Source organism: Urocampus carinirostris, chromosome 10 (assembly GCF_059441175.1).
Source record: "Urocampus carinirostris isolate Australia breed hairy pipefish chromosome 10, RoL_Ucar_1.0, whole genome shotgun sequence".
In the NCBI taxonomy this organism is placed as follows: Eukaryota; Metazoa; Chordata; class Actinopteri; order Syngnathiformes; family Syngnathidae; genus Urocampus; species Urocampus carinirostris.
In genome coordinates, this window is record NC_142358.1 from 16,209,346 (window position 1) to 16,226,634 (window position 17,289).

The window sequence follows — 17,289 nt, forward strand, 5'->3', positions numbered from 1 at the left end:
TTGTTCTTTATGCAAGAGTTATCTGAATAACTCTTAGTATGTTACGTCGTTACTGGTATTACCATGGATATCAATCATGTATCGTTTGTAAACTAGGCACTTATTCAGCCTGTTGTTTTCTAGTTTATTTTTCTTTAAAATTGCATTTCAAGATGTCATGTATGTTTTTTTGTTTTTTTTAATTCGCCCAGAAACATGACTTATATTCCAAGTGTGATGTTTTTCCTCCTTACTTTGGCTTTTTTTTTTTTTTTTGCTGTTGCGACTTAAAGTTTCAAAGCAACTTAAAATCCGGAAAATACTGTAAATAAAGTCAAATTCTTTTGATTTCCCGTTCTGATTTTTATGTAGTGATGTCAATAAAAAGCAGGTCGTATAATTCGGGGTAATATGTTTTTGTTTATTTTGAGGAGAACAGATCAGTTAGCCAATTAGAGGAAATCGGAGGATAAATGTGCTAGAAACACATGACAAACCAGGGTCTTGTTGGAAGCACACAAAGGAAAAGTGTTGATGTTACTTTTGATGTCCACTTAATGAGCTCAAGAAATTAGTGCCAAACACAATGTGGCTTCACTTGGCAGACAGCAACTTTGTCTTTGTTCATTATTTAGTGCCAATTCCTTTTGGATGATCTAAGTGAGAGTTTCGTCTTTTTTTTGTTCCCATGGTAACATGAAGAGAAGTTAAGTTGTTAAATTTGTCTGAAGGTTAAAGGATCTCTGTTCTTTATGGAAACACATCTTGAAATGGAACCTGGTGAAAATCAAATAGAAAAATAATCAGATATAAGGAAGTTGTTTGGTAGAACCTCTGTAAACTTTTAGGACAATTCTGCTCATGCACATCAAAATGAACAATGCTACATTATTTCCATTTTTCATGATGGCAAAATGTAGAAATAGCCTTATATATGCATTTAAGTATCAGTTTTGGATCATAAAAGTTTTGGATCATAAAAGCAACACATTGTATCCTTCAGTTTATTTAACTGCTCAAGCACAGCAAATGTAGCTAACATGACTTATTTGATGGTTAGCTTTAGCGCTCAGGTCCAGGGCTGGCCATTATGTCTATTGCAATCTACCGGTTGATCAAAGCTTCCGGTGGATCACAAAGGTAGTAGTGGTCTAAAAATATATTAAGCGTTCATTGTATTCTAGTTTTATCAACATTGTACATCAGAAATTTTTATGTGATTTTTTATGTTAATGTCAATAAAGACAATCTTGAATTTGTTGGTATATATTGCCATCTAGTGGTTGAATGCTATATGTAAGCAAGCTACTCAATACTGCTCACATAGTACAGTAGTAAATTGGAGACCTCCTAACTTGGTAAATGAAAGATATAATTTTGTTGGGATTTGAATAGTAACAGAACACATTTAATACAACTATAAAGATTTTTTAGAAATATTATAATGCTGGTGTAATACATAAGTGATCATTTTATTGTAAAATGTATGACATTTAACATTATCAATAAGCCTTTTGAATGGAAAAAAAACACAATTTTAATAAATTACAACTTAACTCACTGACTGCCAAATGTGTATTTTGACGTCATTTACATTTTTCGCTTAACACATGTAGAGTATTCAACGTTTAGTCAGAATTCCATTTTGCAATGTCAGAAAATTATGAAACGATGTGAAAACATGAGAAGTAAATCCCTGTACTGGGTTTTAAGTCAATCATATAGATATATAATCTGATTGATACTGCTGGAATGTGAGGTTGGAAAGGGGGGGGGGTCTAAGGCAACATTCGCGCATCAATGGTTGCCGTAACAACTCCACCACATGGGGTCTGCCCATCCTAGGAGACTGGAAACCAGAGCTGGTACACGTCTCACCTCGCAAGAGCAGTCTGAATTTGGCTAGCCACAAAGTAGGACAGCATGTCCTGACAGGAGGAGCTGGACCAAGGACCTGGCCGGTCCTGGCCAGGTCTTACCAACGGGCAGCCAGGCCTGATCAAGCTAGCGACCAAACCAATGGGACAAAGCCAGCAACCTCAGAGAAGCCTCAAGCAACCAGCAGTCAATCTCTTCTTCACATCCTGTTGTCCTCGTCCCAACAGGCTCTCAAGTCTACCAGGATTCATCATCGCTCTACAGCCGAGGACATAAAGACTTGGCCGTCATCAAAGCAGAACTTCGCAGAACATCTCGTTGTTGCTTGGTATTGGTATTTGTGTGATGTAAAAGGGGGAACTCCATCAAAATACAATAATGTAATAATCAAGCCAACATTGTCCACCCACAAGGTCCCAGTTTAAGCTCTCAACTTCTAGTTGTCTTCGTTTTATTTTCTTATTATTGTTTGTGTTCTATTCAGGCTTCTTCAATAAATGATAAGTAAAAGAAAAAGTCCATAAATCCAAGTGTGTGTGTCTTAAAGTATATTGAACTATCAAAAACAATAAAGGAATTCAACTAATGTGTGTGTAGCCACCCTTCAGACTAATTAAACATGGTTTTTCATGCATTTTCCTGACATAATGATCTAAAAACTCATGTGTTGCTCTAAAAAGGCGAGACGAGTTTTGAAAAGAGTAAACTCGTCTCTTTGACTCAATTGGTCAATAAATTGTTTGTTAGAATAATTTATTTACCACCCATATTCGCTACACACTCCAAAAATTAATCAAATGCTAGAAGAGACCATTTTAAAAAGACATGGTGCACGATTTTGCCTCGGGCACAACGTTAGAAACTCCTGCTATAGGCTAAAACTGCTCTTATCTTTTAAACATTGATTTGTGAAAAGTGTAATATAAGTAATCAATTTATGTCAAAAAAGTTATATAGAAGACTTTGTTTTACGGATTTTGCGGAAATAACATAAATTATGTTTCCATTTGTTAACAGATAGTTGAATGAAATCTTTCAGGTGAGAGATTGCATGGAGTTGACTTTTCTCTCCTTTTTTCCTGGTGCTTCTCTTTCTACTTAATTTTCTCTAGATTGGATTCGCTCCCTCGACTGTTTTATTCTTTTCCCCACAGCTTCCCTTTTTGTAAAAGCACACATTAAGAATCCCCTTTTGGCTTTTGGGACTGTAATTGATTCTGCACTAGTATACGGAAAAGCCATTATTCTGGTATCACAAGAGCTAGGAAATTAACAAGGGAACCCAGCACATGTATTAAACATGTACTGAAGTGATAATGGGTATTACTTTAGAAGAATAGAGTAGCGGACTTAACACTTTCTTGTAGAAAATTACTTGTGCAGAATACTCACACCTTTGAGGTTAAACAGCTTGAAAAAAAAAGGTGAAAAGTAAATCGACACTCTCCAACGCCGTTGAAGAAAGATCCTCAGTTGAAAAAGCATTTCTAAAAGAAAAAATCTCTGCATCAAAACATGTATAATTTATACTGCATGATTTTAAGGGTTATTTTTCTAAATCCACAATTTGTGTAATAACTCAAATGTAATAACTCATTGTGCTTATTTTCCACCATTTTACTAGAAATGTATAGAAAAAAAAATGAGAAAAGTTCATTTTAAGGGTTGATTTTATTAGAAAGACACAAATTCAAAAATTTTGTTACATTTAAATAGTATGATAATCCATAAAGTAAGCAAAAATGTTGGCAGTGAATTACAGTAGTTAAACTAAAACACATTAAAAAATAATCCTGAACTGTGACAATGAGCCAAGATTATCCTTTCTTCTCATTTTTGTGCAGTTTATCGTTTAGTCCAACAATGCCTTTTGGGTATTCAGATAGGATTACCTAATTCAACATAATCATTTACTGTTTGCATTTTATTTGCATCACATTTATAGAAAGAAGGTTCGTATTTCTCTCAAGAACTGTTGACCAAACAGTTCTTGTGGTGTGCAAACGTCGTTCTTTCAGAGTTACGCTCTGTGAGCATATTCAATATTTAAATAGTTTAAATAGTTTCCTACCTCATCCAACCCAAACAGAATGATTAAAAAGCACGCCGAAATAATGTATTCACTTTTCCAGACACTTGTATCCTTTATGAACATTTGAAAATCTGTTGCCACCTTCTACACACATTGGAGACTGGCACAAGAAGCTGCAAAGGAATACATTATTCATATTATGAACTGGACGTAACTGTCAAAAAGACAGAACATCCTCTGAATATGAATGATCACTGAAAACCTTTTAAAGTTACACCGTAATTCAATAGTCTAGGGCCTAGACTCTAGGCTCACCAAGACAATTTGGTCTTTTAGAAGAAAAAAAAAATCACGCTTTTATTTATCAAAGTAATTGTCCATGTATTTGTTGGTCAGTTTAAGATATGGTTTTTCCTTTGCCGTTCTGCCTCAAAGGCCAGCATCTCGGAGTCACCTTTTGTCATGGTTTGCCCATTGCTCTCACCTGTGCTCACTCATTTAGCCCCAGATGCTGCTGGTTTCCTGATTGGTTCCCCTCCTATTTTAACACATCATTGTCATTCACTCCTGGTCAGTCCGTCAGCGAACCTTCGCACATGCAAAGCAAGCATTTCTTTAATTTGGCTCCTGTCTGTCCCATCCCATCCTGTATCCTACTCGTCTGCCCTTGGCTTCCGATCGTCTCTGGCTATCTGACTTGATTCCTACCTCTGACCACGCTTCAATCTCGCGTCCCGGCTGCTCGACTTGTATCTGTCCACCGACCACACTCCAATCTCCCGTCCTAGCTGCTCGACTCGTTTCTGCCTTCCGACCAAGCTCCAATCTCATGGGTTTCCTGCTACTCCTGGCCAGCGATCACCGGATCACTGGCGTTTCCCGCTTCCGCAATAAAGCTTGGTGTGAAACGTTACGCATTTGGGTCTACCGTCTGACACCTTTTCACCGTAGATTTTAACACTGGTGTTTTAGGAATACTTTTGTTAGTACCTGCAAGGCGTCTAGTTCTCAAATAGGAGACTCTAATGTACTTTTAAGGTTGGGTAATGTGAGGGGTTAGTTTATGTTAGTTTAATGTGTGCAGAGGTGCGCAACTAATGCTAAGCTAACTCTAAGTTAACTATGACCTGACGCGAAGTCATGTCAAGTCATGTTTATTTGTATAGCCCTTAATCACAAGAAATCTCAAAGGGCTGCACGGACTACATACTATTACAGACTACAGACTGATTTTACACCATCCCCTGATCTACAGCCTACCTAAGGAGAAGGAAAAACTCAAAACCTCAGAATGAGGAAAATGAAGAAATCTTGAGAAGGGACGGCACATGAGGTAATCCCTCTTCCAGGAAATCAAAATTCAAGAGCTGTATTGCATTAAGAAAAAACGCAATTAGTGGAATTGCCTGCTCACAATATTTCTCAATGCACGTCTAAATAATTCAAATATCTTTAATCAAACTAAGAAATATGTAATACGATAATAAAATTGTGGGCAGCACGGCGGCGCAGTGGTTAGCGCATGTGCGGCACAGTTCATGTCATGGGAACTTCCTGCGTGGGTTCAAATCCAGCTCCAGACTTCCTGTGCGGAGTTTGTATGTTCTCCCCGTGCTTGCGTGGGTTTCCTCCGGGCACTCCAGTTTCCTCCCACATTCCAAAAACATGCATTTCTGGTGAATTGGCCGGTCCAAATTGTCCCTAGATGTGAATGAGCGAGTGAGTTGTCTGTCCCCGTGTGCCCTGCGATTGGCTGGCAACCAGTTCAGGGTGTCCCCTGCCCACTGCCCGATGATTGCTGGGATGGGCTCCAGCACCCCCGCGACCCTACTGAGGATAAGCGGTGCAGCTAATGAGATGAGATGAGATAATCAAATTGTAATAAATGTTAACTCCATGACTATTTAAGTAAGTTTTTTGTCCCGATGTCCTCTTGCAAGATTTACGTAACACTTTAGTGAAGATCAATTAATTGGAAAAGTTTAAATAGCCTATACTCAATCCAGGCAAATACAGTACTTATACATGTGGTCAATAAGTGAAATTCCAACATATATTCATAGCTTATGTCAAGTCAAGTCAAGTCATTTTTATTTGTATAGCCCTTAATCACAATTAGTCTCTAAGGGCTTCACAAGTTATTACATATAAGAAGTTTAGGTTACTCGTATGCTATAGAGTAGAAGTGAAGTAACTGCTGAAGCTTTCTTAGAATACAATCATTCCGGTTAATAATTTTTTTTTTTATGTGGTGTTAGTTAGTGTTAGTTTTACATGTTAATATAGTCAAAGGTTCTGTGAGTGTGATTTCAGTTTCTTACTTTTGCATGTTTCATGTACTCAAAGTCAGATAACAAAGCTTTGCTTTTAACTAGTAATCATGGAAACCAGTGATACCTGTTTTAAGTGGGGGAGCAAACCCAAACCCAAAAAACGGTCTGAACAGGGGTGGGTGGCACACGGCTGTACTTGCCCAAGACACACCATATGATGAAAAAAAAAACTGAGCCAAACAACATCAAGGAATGGACTAGTGCCAACAACGCAGGCCAGGAACCATCAACAGTAGAGAAAGCTGTCATGATTACTGATGGGAATCACCTGTGCCTGCTCATTTGGCGCCAACCGCCACGGCTTCTGATTGGCTCCCTGTCACTATTTGAACCCAGTCCTGTCAGTCCCCTGTTGTCAGTCTTTCTGCGAACCTCAGTGTATACTAGGCAAGCCTTTTTCGACCCTGACTCCCACCTGTCCTGTTTTTTCTCCCGTCTGTCTCCGGCTACAACCCGATTTGATCTTGACCACGCCTGCTCTCCCTTCCTGGCTTACGACATATTTTTGTCCCCGACTACGTCTACTCTCCCGTTCTGGCTTATGACTCGTTTCCGACACCGACCACGCCTCGCTCTCCCAGTCCCGACTACTGACCAGTTTTTCTGTCCCTGACACCGCCATCGCTTGGTACGGAAGATCCACTTCAGTGTTCGTATCACAATCCGAGTCTGAAAGCGACTTGCTTCCCTTGTGGGCGCATCCCTTCCTTTTTCTTTCAATGAAACTTGTGGTAAACGTCACACAATTGGGTCCTGTTTCCGTTGTGGTCCTGACAAAAGCTGTCCAAAATTGATTCCTCAGTGGTTCCTTGACGATGGTTAAGTTATCAGTGAACTGTGAATGAACCACTACCCTTTCTACTCTGGTTAGAGCCTGTTTTTGTTATTCTCTGGAAGGAGTTGTACGCACTGTTGGAGGAGATCTTCAGTTTCTTCTCATGGAGTAGTCTTCATTTCTTAGAACAAGAATAGACTGTTGAGTTTCACAAGTAACTTCACTTTTTCTGGTCATTCTGAAAGTTTAATCAAACCCACAAATGTCCAGATACTGGACTACCCTCAATGAAGGTCAGTTGTATAGCTTCTCTAATTAGTTCATCCATTAGCCTTCTAACAAGATTACATAACACAATGCACGATTAGAACACTGGGTTGGCTGGTCATTGGAAATGGGCTTTTATAAACCTATCTAGATATTGCTTTAACAACCAAACATTTTCAGCTACTAAAATAACAATGGATTTCTGTTTAGCTTCATGTAATAATCAATAAAAAAGTACACCTTCCTAAAAAATAAGGGAATTTTGTAAGTGACCCCAAACTTTTAAACAGGACAGTAGTGTAAATATAGAAATAGCCCCTTGAAATGCCAGCAGCCGTTGGCGTATTATGCAGAATGTGCGTTAGCTTGGCGAGTATCATTCATTCATCTCGCTAAGCTACTGAAGTATTTGGAACAAACGTCTTGCCAGATTCATGTATCATATCGAGCATAATTAATAACATTACAGTCGCTGCGATTTCGGAATGTGTTAATCATGTTAATATGGCGATGCCTTCTGAACTGGCCCCATCGCTGCTGCATCTCGATGCTAATGAGTCCACATTCCAAAACAAGGTCACTCAAGAACACTATTACAAGAAAAAGAATGGATTTTTCTCACATCCTCATTTAATGAGTTTCATACACGAGTGCAGGATCTCAAAGCCATGGAGCTCTCGAAGTTGCTTCACGTGACTGGAGAGAAAACAGAACGGTGACAAGTTGGGGACTTTCTTCGATAAAGGTCATTATATTTTTTGAAGTTGAGGAAAAAAGAAAGCAGAGCTTTGAAATTGTACGGGACTTTGATTTACCGCGACATGGAAAGTAATTGTAGATTTGGAAGATCATTGACAAGTCGAGCTATGAGCTAAATATAAAAATCAAACGTTTTTTTATAATTAGATTCATGAACTCCTTTCTTCTATGATGCTTTAATATTCCAAAATTACAGACTGACAGTGTGAATAGCAATGGAAGCAAGATTACACTACTTAAAGAATTATTTTGAATACAACAAAACAAAAAAATGATGGTAATAAATGATATATTATTTTTGAAATAAGAATATATTTAAGTAAGGATGTAATGTGACAAAAAGGGAAAAAGAAAAAAAATATTCCACCGGCAATGATTTTGTTAAATGTAAGTATTTTGAAAAATATATTTCGTATTGGTTTGTATGTAAAATAAATCATTTTCTACGTTAGCTGGAAAAATACAAAATATAACTCAAAGAGCAAGATTAAATATCATAAAACAAGAACGGTATAAAAAACAGAATATTGCATTATTTTACTAAAAAGACAAAAAAAAAAATATATATATATATATATATATATATATATATATATATATATATATATATATATATATATATATATATATATATATAATAAAGAGGGAAAAATAATCCCCTAAATAGAGAGAGAGTATTTTGCCATATTAAAATATATTTGATATTGTTTAAAAAAAAATTTGTATGTGTTACAATTTTTTATATATATATACATATATATATATATATATATATATATATATATATATATATATACCACAGCCATATCCCCCTAGTGGGAGGTGGCTAGAGTCATTTCTGACTCTTTTTGGGAGATTGATTAAGAGGAGGGGATTCCGCATATATATATATATATATATATATATATATATATATATATATATATATAAACACGGTACTTTCGACTATAACAAATAAATAGGACCTTATAGTGGGGAGGTACATTAGTGTTTTGGATTTTGAGCCGAAAAGGTCTAAGTTAGTATTTCTCATGCTGTTAGTTAATGGTGTCTAAGCCCAAAGCCCTCAATGTGCTTTTTAGAGTGGTGCGAAGGCGCACCTGGACTCGGATTGACACAGCTTCCCAAGAGCGACGGCTGCATTTGACTGCACGGCAGTCTTCTTAGCGTCTCCGGCAGCGTGACGGAGCAGCTCCATAACGATATCGGTGCCCAGCAGGTTCCTGGCAGCGCCTTCCACTTCCAGGCAATGGGCCAGACACAGGGCGGCATTTCCTGATACCGTCTCATCGAAGCTGGAGTTCAGCAAATTACGGAGAGCAAAAAGCTCTGCGACCGAGCAAAAGCAAAAAGAGAGGATGTGTAGTTTTCAAATGAGTTTCCGAAACATCAACTGGTGATCACACATTTACTGTAATTCGTCACTACTTTGCAGGTTGAAAAATATTTATTTTCAAATTTAAAAAGTATGCAAAGGTATTCAATTCAATCCATGATCACTGATTCCACTTTTTCTTTGGTTCGGGCCACTGAAGCATGCCCCCTAAAAATAACTGTACTGTGTGACCGCAATCCACTATCCCTAGTCGACTTTTGCTGTGAGAGCGAGCAGGATGAACTTGTTTTTGTCAGGCCAGGCAGGGTTTTTTTCTGTTTTGTTCAGCCTAAGGTGAACTGCACTTATGTGTCAGAAATTCATTATCCCGGATTTTATCTTGCTTAGAGCGGGGGCAAAGAGAGCAAATTTGTGTTAGACCTGGCAGCTCATTTTTGAGTGTGCATGTTGAAAAGGGGAGCTACTTAGTGGAATGTTTGTATATGGCAGGGGGGGTACAGTACAATTTTGTGTTGTGAGTTGCTTCTGCTCCTTCTATATATCTATAATGAACTGAATATTTGCAGCCTCGATCCCTGATCCCTGATAGCATATTGCAAAGCGCATTTTTTTAGGGCCTGGTGGCTCTTTTTTGCCATTATTGCAGCCTAAAATGAACTGCATTTGTGTAATCATAATCCGCAACCCCCAAATCCATATTTGAATAATTGAATGAATATTACTGCAAGTGGAGACTAACAGAAGGCACTTTTTTCAGGAGGCCTGCCATTGTGGAAGCCTAAAATAAACTGCACTGTGTGGCTGCAATCCAATCGCTGGTTGACTATTTCTGAAAGCAGTGGCATAGAATGCAAGTTTGTCTCGTGCATAGCAGGTATTTTTTTCTATTCTTTCTAAAATGAACTGCAACCATGCAGCCGTAATTCATGATCCTCGATCACATAGTGCTGCGAGCGAAGACTGGCAGAGTGCATTTTTGTCAGGCCCGGTGGCTCTTTTTTAGCCATTATTCCTATCTGAAATGAACTGCAACTGTGAGGCCGTGATCCACTATTCCCAATAGCATATTGCTGCAAGCGGTGTTCCACAAATGGCACTTCTAAAATGCCTGGTTGTGGCCGCTATCCCTTATCCAAAGTCCACTTTTGCTCAGAGCAGGGGCCCACAGAGTGCATTGTTTTCCTGTTTGTGATGCTGAAGCGTGCCATCTTGGCCCGCGTAGAAAGAACTGCATTGCGTTGGCCGTGATCATTTATCCCTAGTCCACTATTTCTGAGCGCAGGGGGCAAAAAGAGCACATTTTTCATGTGTTGTGGCAATGTTTTTGTGTTCTTTACACCTAAAATGAACTGCACCATGCAGCGATCCGTCCTCCTTGATTGAATAGTGCTGAGTGCATGTTAAAAAGTAGGGGCTGGGGGATAACCTCACAGATTTTCGTACATCCCAGGAAAGTTCTGGTCCCAGTTAACCTTCATAAACAAGTGACTTCAGTATTTAAGAACTTAAAATATAATTCATGCTTATGAAAAGTCAATCATTCCTTACTTTTGTCGGACTTCAGTAGCTCCTCACGGGCCAACTGGCTCTCGGCCGTGAACACTGTCAGAATCTTTATTGCGTACTTAGTGGCAGCCAAGTCAGCTTGCTGGCGGTCGGTCAGAAAAACAACACATTATTTGACAAATACGGAGGGACGATTTTTTGAACTGAATAAAAGTATCCCAGGAGGACTGAGAATCCTGAAAGAGGACATAGCGGGCACAGATTTGAGCAAGGGAATGCATACCAAAATGTCACCGCTCAGAAAAGGCACAACCCAGGAATACATAAATACAAATCAAACATACTTTGACAAAATATTTTTAAAGGGTATGTTAAATACTTTTTTCACAATAATACATACAATGACATTCCGATTAAGCATGCATTTGATTTAAGACATTTTCAAAGGACATGTTGCAAAATAAAAAATATATACATCATACTGTTGTGGTAGAGTATGGTTTTCTTACGTTCATTACATTTTCTCAATTTTTTTCAATCTTTGTAGAAGAATATTATTAAAAAGGGCATGGCTGTGTAATAAGGCTGACAGCAGCTAAATTGGGAAATTTTTTACCGATATTAACTTTAATGTGTAAGTTATCTGCCATATGCCATAAAAGAAAATGTGGCATACTTTAGAATCAAGCATATATGTTTGTTTTGATATTTTCTAGCTTTAATTAAAACAAATATAATAGATAAATAAAAATAACAATAATAAATGAGAAAAAAATACATGCTATTACCTGGAACATATTTTTGTTTTTGGGACTTATTTGTTGTTGTTGTTGTTTTTCTTATCTAAGTAAATTATTACTCTTGCGATGCCAAAAAAAAAATCCTGCTGGATGAGATACATTTACTAATTTCGAGGATTTTTTTGGTCTTAATTGTTTGGAAAAAGAGTTAAGACTTTTTTACTTTAGCTTTTTTTTTTTAATAAAAAATAATAATTTTAAAAAGTATTAAATAATCATTTAAATGAGAATTAATGAGACACTATCTGCCATATATATCAACACATATATATATCCATCCATCTATTATCTTCTCCTCAGTAGGGTCGCGGGGGTGCTGGAGCCCATCTCAGCTGTCTTCGGGCAGTGGGCAGGGGACACCCTGAACTGGTTACCAGCCAGTCACAGGGTACACAGGGACGGACAATTCGCTCGCTCATTCACACCTAGGGACAATTCGGACCGGCCAATTAACCTGACATGCATGTTTTTGGAATGTGGGAGGAAACCGGAGTGCCCGGAGGAAGCCCACGCAAGCACGGAGAGAACATGCAAACTCCACACAGGAGGTTCGATCTCATGACCTCAGAACTGTTCCGCGCATGCGCTAACCACTGTGCTGCCCACACATATATGAGTTAGGGGCTTGATTGATAGAAGGTGGGTTTTGATGCTTATTTCAAAATCCTGAGATAAAAATGTCACGAACAGTTCTGTTTGCATTTCAAGTGCAGCATAAATCTTTGTGAGGAAAAGCCCAAAAATGTTGGAATAAGCATGAACTCAGTTCTCCTTACACAAATAGAATATGCCCCACTTCAGGCACCATTACCCCTAAACTGGTTGTGTATACAGTTGTGCACCTTGAGCTGTAGCTGCACCATCTTCACCGCATCTCGCTGAACAACGTGATTAACAGCCTCGAAGGATTGTGGAAGGACGGTGCTTAAAACACCCATAGCTCTCTGAAGGACAGAAAAAAGGAACCTTATCTAAACAATGGCTGTTCAGACAAACAGTAGAAGGAATACAAAAGAATGATAGTAGACTTGAAATGTGGATTCTATTGAGAAATGTCTGTGTTGGCAAGAGCATTAAAAAAATGACCTCTTTAAAGAGGATTGACTCATGATAGCGATCGGTTGCAGATGTAGAAGAGCTGGTGCGAGAATACATGCGTGGAATCAATATGCTTTAAAGACTGAATTTGAGGTAACAAAAAAGTTAGTATTAGTTCAGACATGTTAGCATGCATATAAAAAGGTAAAAACCGGTACAATAAAAAGAAAAAATCAAGTGTTTAATAAAGGTCTTCAGGTATTGTCTGATTTGTGAGGGAATTTATAAATTAAAGAACAACCACTGCTTCAGCATCCTAAGATTGCTTTTGTACCATGTGGTTTCGAGAGCACACTTTTAAGTTCCAACCCAGACCAACTTTTTGATCTTCACACTCCCATCGACATCTCAAACAAACAACTAAAGTCAAAATGAAGCCTGGGCGGAGTGCTTAGAGTTTGAGAAATGACCCCTGCTGTTTTTGCTGGGGCAATAGTCTTCCTTGATACCTTTCATGTCATCCATTCAAAAAAGGTAAATAAATAAGTGCCAGCCTGTGTTCTACAGAAAAGGTGAGACTCAAGAAAAAGCCAATAAGGCTTAAATCTTTGTTTTGGTATAGAGTTACAACATACTCGTTCCATGAGCATTAATTCCCCAAATTATTCTATCTTCTAAGTGAAGTGTTGATTATTCCAAGTATTTAACAAATGCAGCTTTAGACCTCCCGAGTTAAAAAATTGATAATTTTTCTTGGAACAAATAGGAACTTGAATGTGATGTGCATTCAGCGGAGGCAGGTGAGGCTATACAGTGGCCCCTCTACATACAACCTACTCTAGTTACAAGAATTCCGAGCTATGAGTTGTGTGTGTTTTATTCAATCGTGCTCTCTCACTCCTTTCGCAAATCCCTCCCTCACTCCTCCACCACTGCCCATACACCTTCAATGGTAAGTGCTTTTAATAAACTCATCTTATTTAGCTTATTAATGTATTTTTGTTTTTTGGGGGGGGTTATTGACTTTTAAGTAATTCAAGAAGTGTTTTTTAGCTATTTAGGTTTAACTTGGATGATTCTGGGAGGCCTGGAATGGATTAATTGGTTTTCAGGTATTTCCTATGGGGAAAATTGTCCCAGGATACAATAAATGGATGATTTAGTCTCATATGTAGAGGGGCCACTGTATGTTAAATGGGTCTTTATTCCGTCGTTATTTTTTTCCCGCATTTAATTTCACAATTTGGGGATTTTCATGTTCAAAGTCACTTAATTTTCACATCATATTATGAATATTGTTTATAGATTTAGTATGTAATGTATTATTGTGTTGAGCGTCTGCAGACACATAGTGAAGCATAAAATTATCTTGCCTCGTGGCAGACCAAAGGTTGTGATTTGGCGCCCACCTCAGCCCCAAACAATACATTTTGTGATAGTATTAGTATTATTATTAGTATTAGTTAGGCCATCCTGTAATTTTTGTTTTGTAGTATGGATTTTTTAATGACGGAAGGTTACATCCATTGATGCTTTTATTTAACAGGAGCAGTGCATAGACTTCATTAACCCCTTAACGTTGATAAACAAAGTCACCAATCACTGCCACATATCATTGGAAAGCGTAAACTCTTGGGATTTAAGATTTGATGACCAGTTCAAAATATACTCATCACAGAAACATTGCAATCCGTCTGAAACAGGATATTCGAAAGCCTTGAAATGTGCTGGTTTGAGCAGGGGAACCTTTTATGCCATGCATGATTTCCAACCATGACGTCTTAGTGTATTACCTACAGTAACCTCGGAAACGGTGGTCCCAGCTCTTTTCAGGTCATCGACCAACTCCTGTCGTGTAGTTCCGGGCGGATTCCTCACCTTTCTTAGAATCATTGAGACCCCACGAGGTGATATTTTGCATGGGGCTCCATTCCGATTGAGATTGAGCGTCATGTTTAGCTTCTTCCATTTTCTAACGATTGCTCCAACAGTGGACCTTATTTTACCAAGCTGCTTATCAATTGCTCCGTAGCCTTTTCCAGCCCTGTGGAGCTGTACAATTTTGTCTCTGGTGTCTTTGGACAGCTCTTTGGTCTTCGCCATGTTACAAGTTCAAGTCTTACTGATTGTATGGGGTGGACATGTGTCTTTATGCAACTAATGACCTCAAACAGGTGCATATGAATTTTAGATGATTCATGGAGTGCAGGTGGACAACTGGGCGGGGTAACAGGTTTTTCAGGGTCAGAATTCGAGATGAAACACGATTGTTCACATACTTGTTTGCAGCTGTATCTTACAAATAAATTGTTAAAAAATCAACCATTGTGATTCTTTTTAGTTTATCTCTCTCACAGTGGAAATCCACCAACGATGCAAATTTCAGACCCCTCCATTATTTCTAAGTAGTAGAAATAGCAAAATAGCTGGGTGTTCAAATACTTATTTTCTTCACTGTATAAGTCTCACTGAAGTATAAGTCGCACCACCGGCCAAACTATGAAAAGATCTGTGACTTATAGTCCGGAAAATACGGTATATAGAAACAACTGCTTCAACATTGGGATACCATTAATGAACAAATTATTTGTCGCTGTTAAACATGATTCCTTATTATCAAAGGTTGCATGAAATACATTTTGTTTTTTTACGAGGTTTTATGAGTTTTTTTAAGCAAACAAAGCTATTACTGTAGTTTGAATTTCAATCTTCAAAAATCAGAAACATGCGCTTGTTTCAAACCGAAAGTGGCAAACTTTTACTAAAACAGAATTCTAATGCTATAGATGGAGCGGTTTATTCATGCAGAAAGTCTCGCTTCAAAATAAAACAGGCATGGACTAAAATATTAGTCTCGATTCCAGATTTGTTGTGAATTTGAAAAAGCGGTAGATCTTCTTTTTTTTAAGTTGTAGGCATTTTTGAAAGGGTGAAAAGCAGTAGTCCAACGCGTAAAGCGGCAATGTTGGCAGGTAAGCACCTAGTCCAGCACACCTTAAACATACATAATCTTTCTTCAAGGACTATTTTTTAAGGTTCGGCATATAATATTGTGCCCTTATCGTAAGGAAAATATGGTGTTTATTTATGTGGTGACATGTATCTGAAAAACTGGCAAACAGGAGACACAGAGTTATAATCCAAGGTCCCATTGCAGGTTACTGTTATAGTTAAATAATAACTATTTCAACTCGGCTTTATCTAGCATTGGAAAAGGGCCATAAACCTGTAGGAAGTAAACATACACCACATACAGTTTGACGCAATTTTTCAAGTTACGCCTTTCTTCTTGGAAGAAGTTTGTCTCTTTGTGATTTTCTCTCCATTTAATTTGTAAGGCTTCGCCTGAAGCGTTCCCTTATGATTAGAAGCAAAGAAGCACAAGATGAAGGAGCAAGATGTCTAGCATCACATCTGAAGGGAGAATCAATTGATTTAGGAGGTTTGTCATCAAACACCCATATACTGTCCCTGCATCATATTTCGAATAGTGCAATACCCCTCAAAGGCAAAGGGAAAAAGGGCATTGGTAATTGCTTCTAAGGGGGGAAAGTACTTGGTATTCATGCTCAAGGGTTTTAGTCAAGCGAACAATATATTGAAAAGACAGCGAGGAGAGATAGCGCAAACAGATTGAACAATGTCAAAAAAGAAGATGTTGACATGCCTGCCAGGCACTTGGTGAGCAATAAAATTGAGTGACGGGACAGGTGGATGCAAGTATGGGACACTAAGGCCTTCGCTAAGGTACAGTGAAACTGCTGCAAGAGACATTAGTGCTGACAACAGCAAGTGGAGCTGGAACTTTTAATCAATTGCAGTGACATATACACAGCACCAACTCCACATTGAGAAATTTAGCTTTTAAATTTGGACTTTGTTGCCCGGGGCTTGCAAGGCACGTAATGATCCACAAATGTCAAACAGCTTTTTTTGGGGGTAAAATACAAAAGTTTCAGGAAACTCTCTTTAGATTGATGAATCCGAAAAGATAGGGCAGGCGTGTCCAATGTACGTCTCGGGGGCCAGTTACGGCCCATGATCAAATATTTACTGGTCCTCTGTCATAAAATGAATGATATTGTTGCAGTATAAAATAAATCGTCCCAAAAATTAATTCACCATTGCCCCAGAAGATGGCAGTAGCCCTTAAGCAACCTTGCATTTGGCTTTCTGTGAGAATTTTAGCCCACAAAATTTCAGACATTTGACTAAGGGCAGCAGCTGCCAGGAATATTGGAAATTGGAGTATTTTTTCCACAAAATTTGAAACAACTGCCTCTGCCAAGAGACTGTGGCTCCTTTCAAAGAATATAATATCAAAAGGCACTGCCCGACCAAACATGCCGACTACAAAAATCTAACTGTAAAGGCACGCTGTGAAAAGGAAAAGCAACCGGAAGCTGTTTTAACGGCACAGCAGCTTTTTCACGAGACCCTGTGAGTCAAATGATAATACTACAAAAGCGAGCTACGAAGTTGCCGCGCTGATCGCTGAGCACCTTGGTTGAATTTATCTTTAAAGAATGACAGGCTGAATAGTTGGCCCTCACATATTTTCAGCTCACAAAATCTGACTGGCCTTC

At 38.4% G+C, this 17,289-nt stretch overlaps 1 protein-coding gene across 3 annotated transcripts in view; it reads right to left on the bottom strand.

Moving 5' to 3' along the window:
* Nucleotides 1–393: 393 nt before the first annotated feature.
* The window catches only part of ttc12 (tetratricopeptide repeat domain 12), a 67,397-nt gene continuing 50,501 nt past the window's right edge, over nucleotides 394–17,289 (bottom strand). The window contains exons 18-23 of one of the 3 annotated variants that reach the window (XR_015851552.1): nucleotides 12,508–12,609; nucleotides 10,908–11,007; nucleotides 9,124–9,352; nucleotides 7,887–7,960; nucleotides 3,250–3,344; nucleotides 394–756 (exon numbers count right to left, since the gene is read on the bottom strand). Coding sequence is in view for 2 of the 3 variants with exons in the window: in XM_088345892.1 (XP_088202018.1) it covers nucleotides 7,891–7,960; nucleotides 9,124–9,352; nucleotides 10,908–11,007; nucleotides 12,508–12,609 (501 nt within the window). In the remaining variant the exon portion in view is untranslated. Of the gene's footprint in view, nucleotides 757–3,249; nucleotides 3,345–7,159; nucleotides 7,179–7,872; nucleotides 7,961–9,123; nucleotides 9,353–10,907; nucleotides 11,008–12,507; nucleotides 12,610–17,289 lie in introns of those variants that run through there. The other 2 variants (XM_088345892.1, XM_088345890.1) reach the window with 2 other exon arrangements.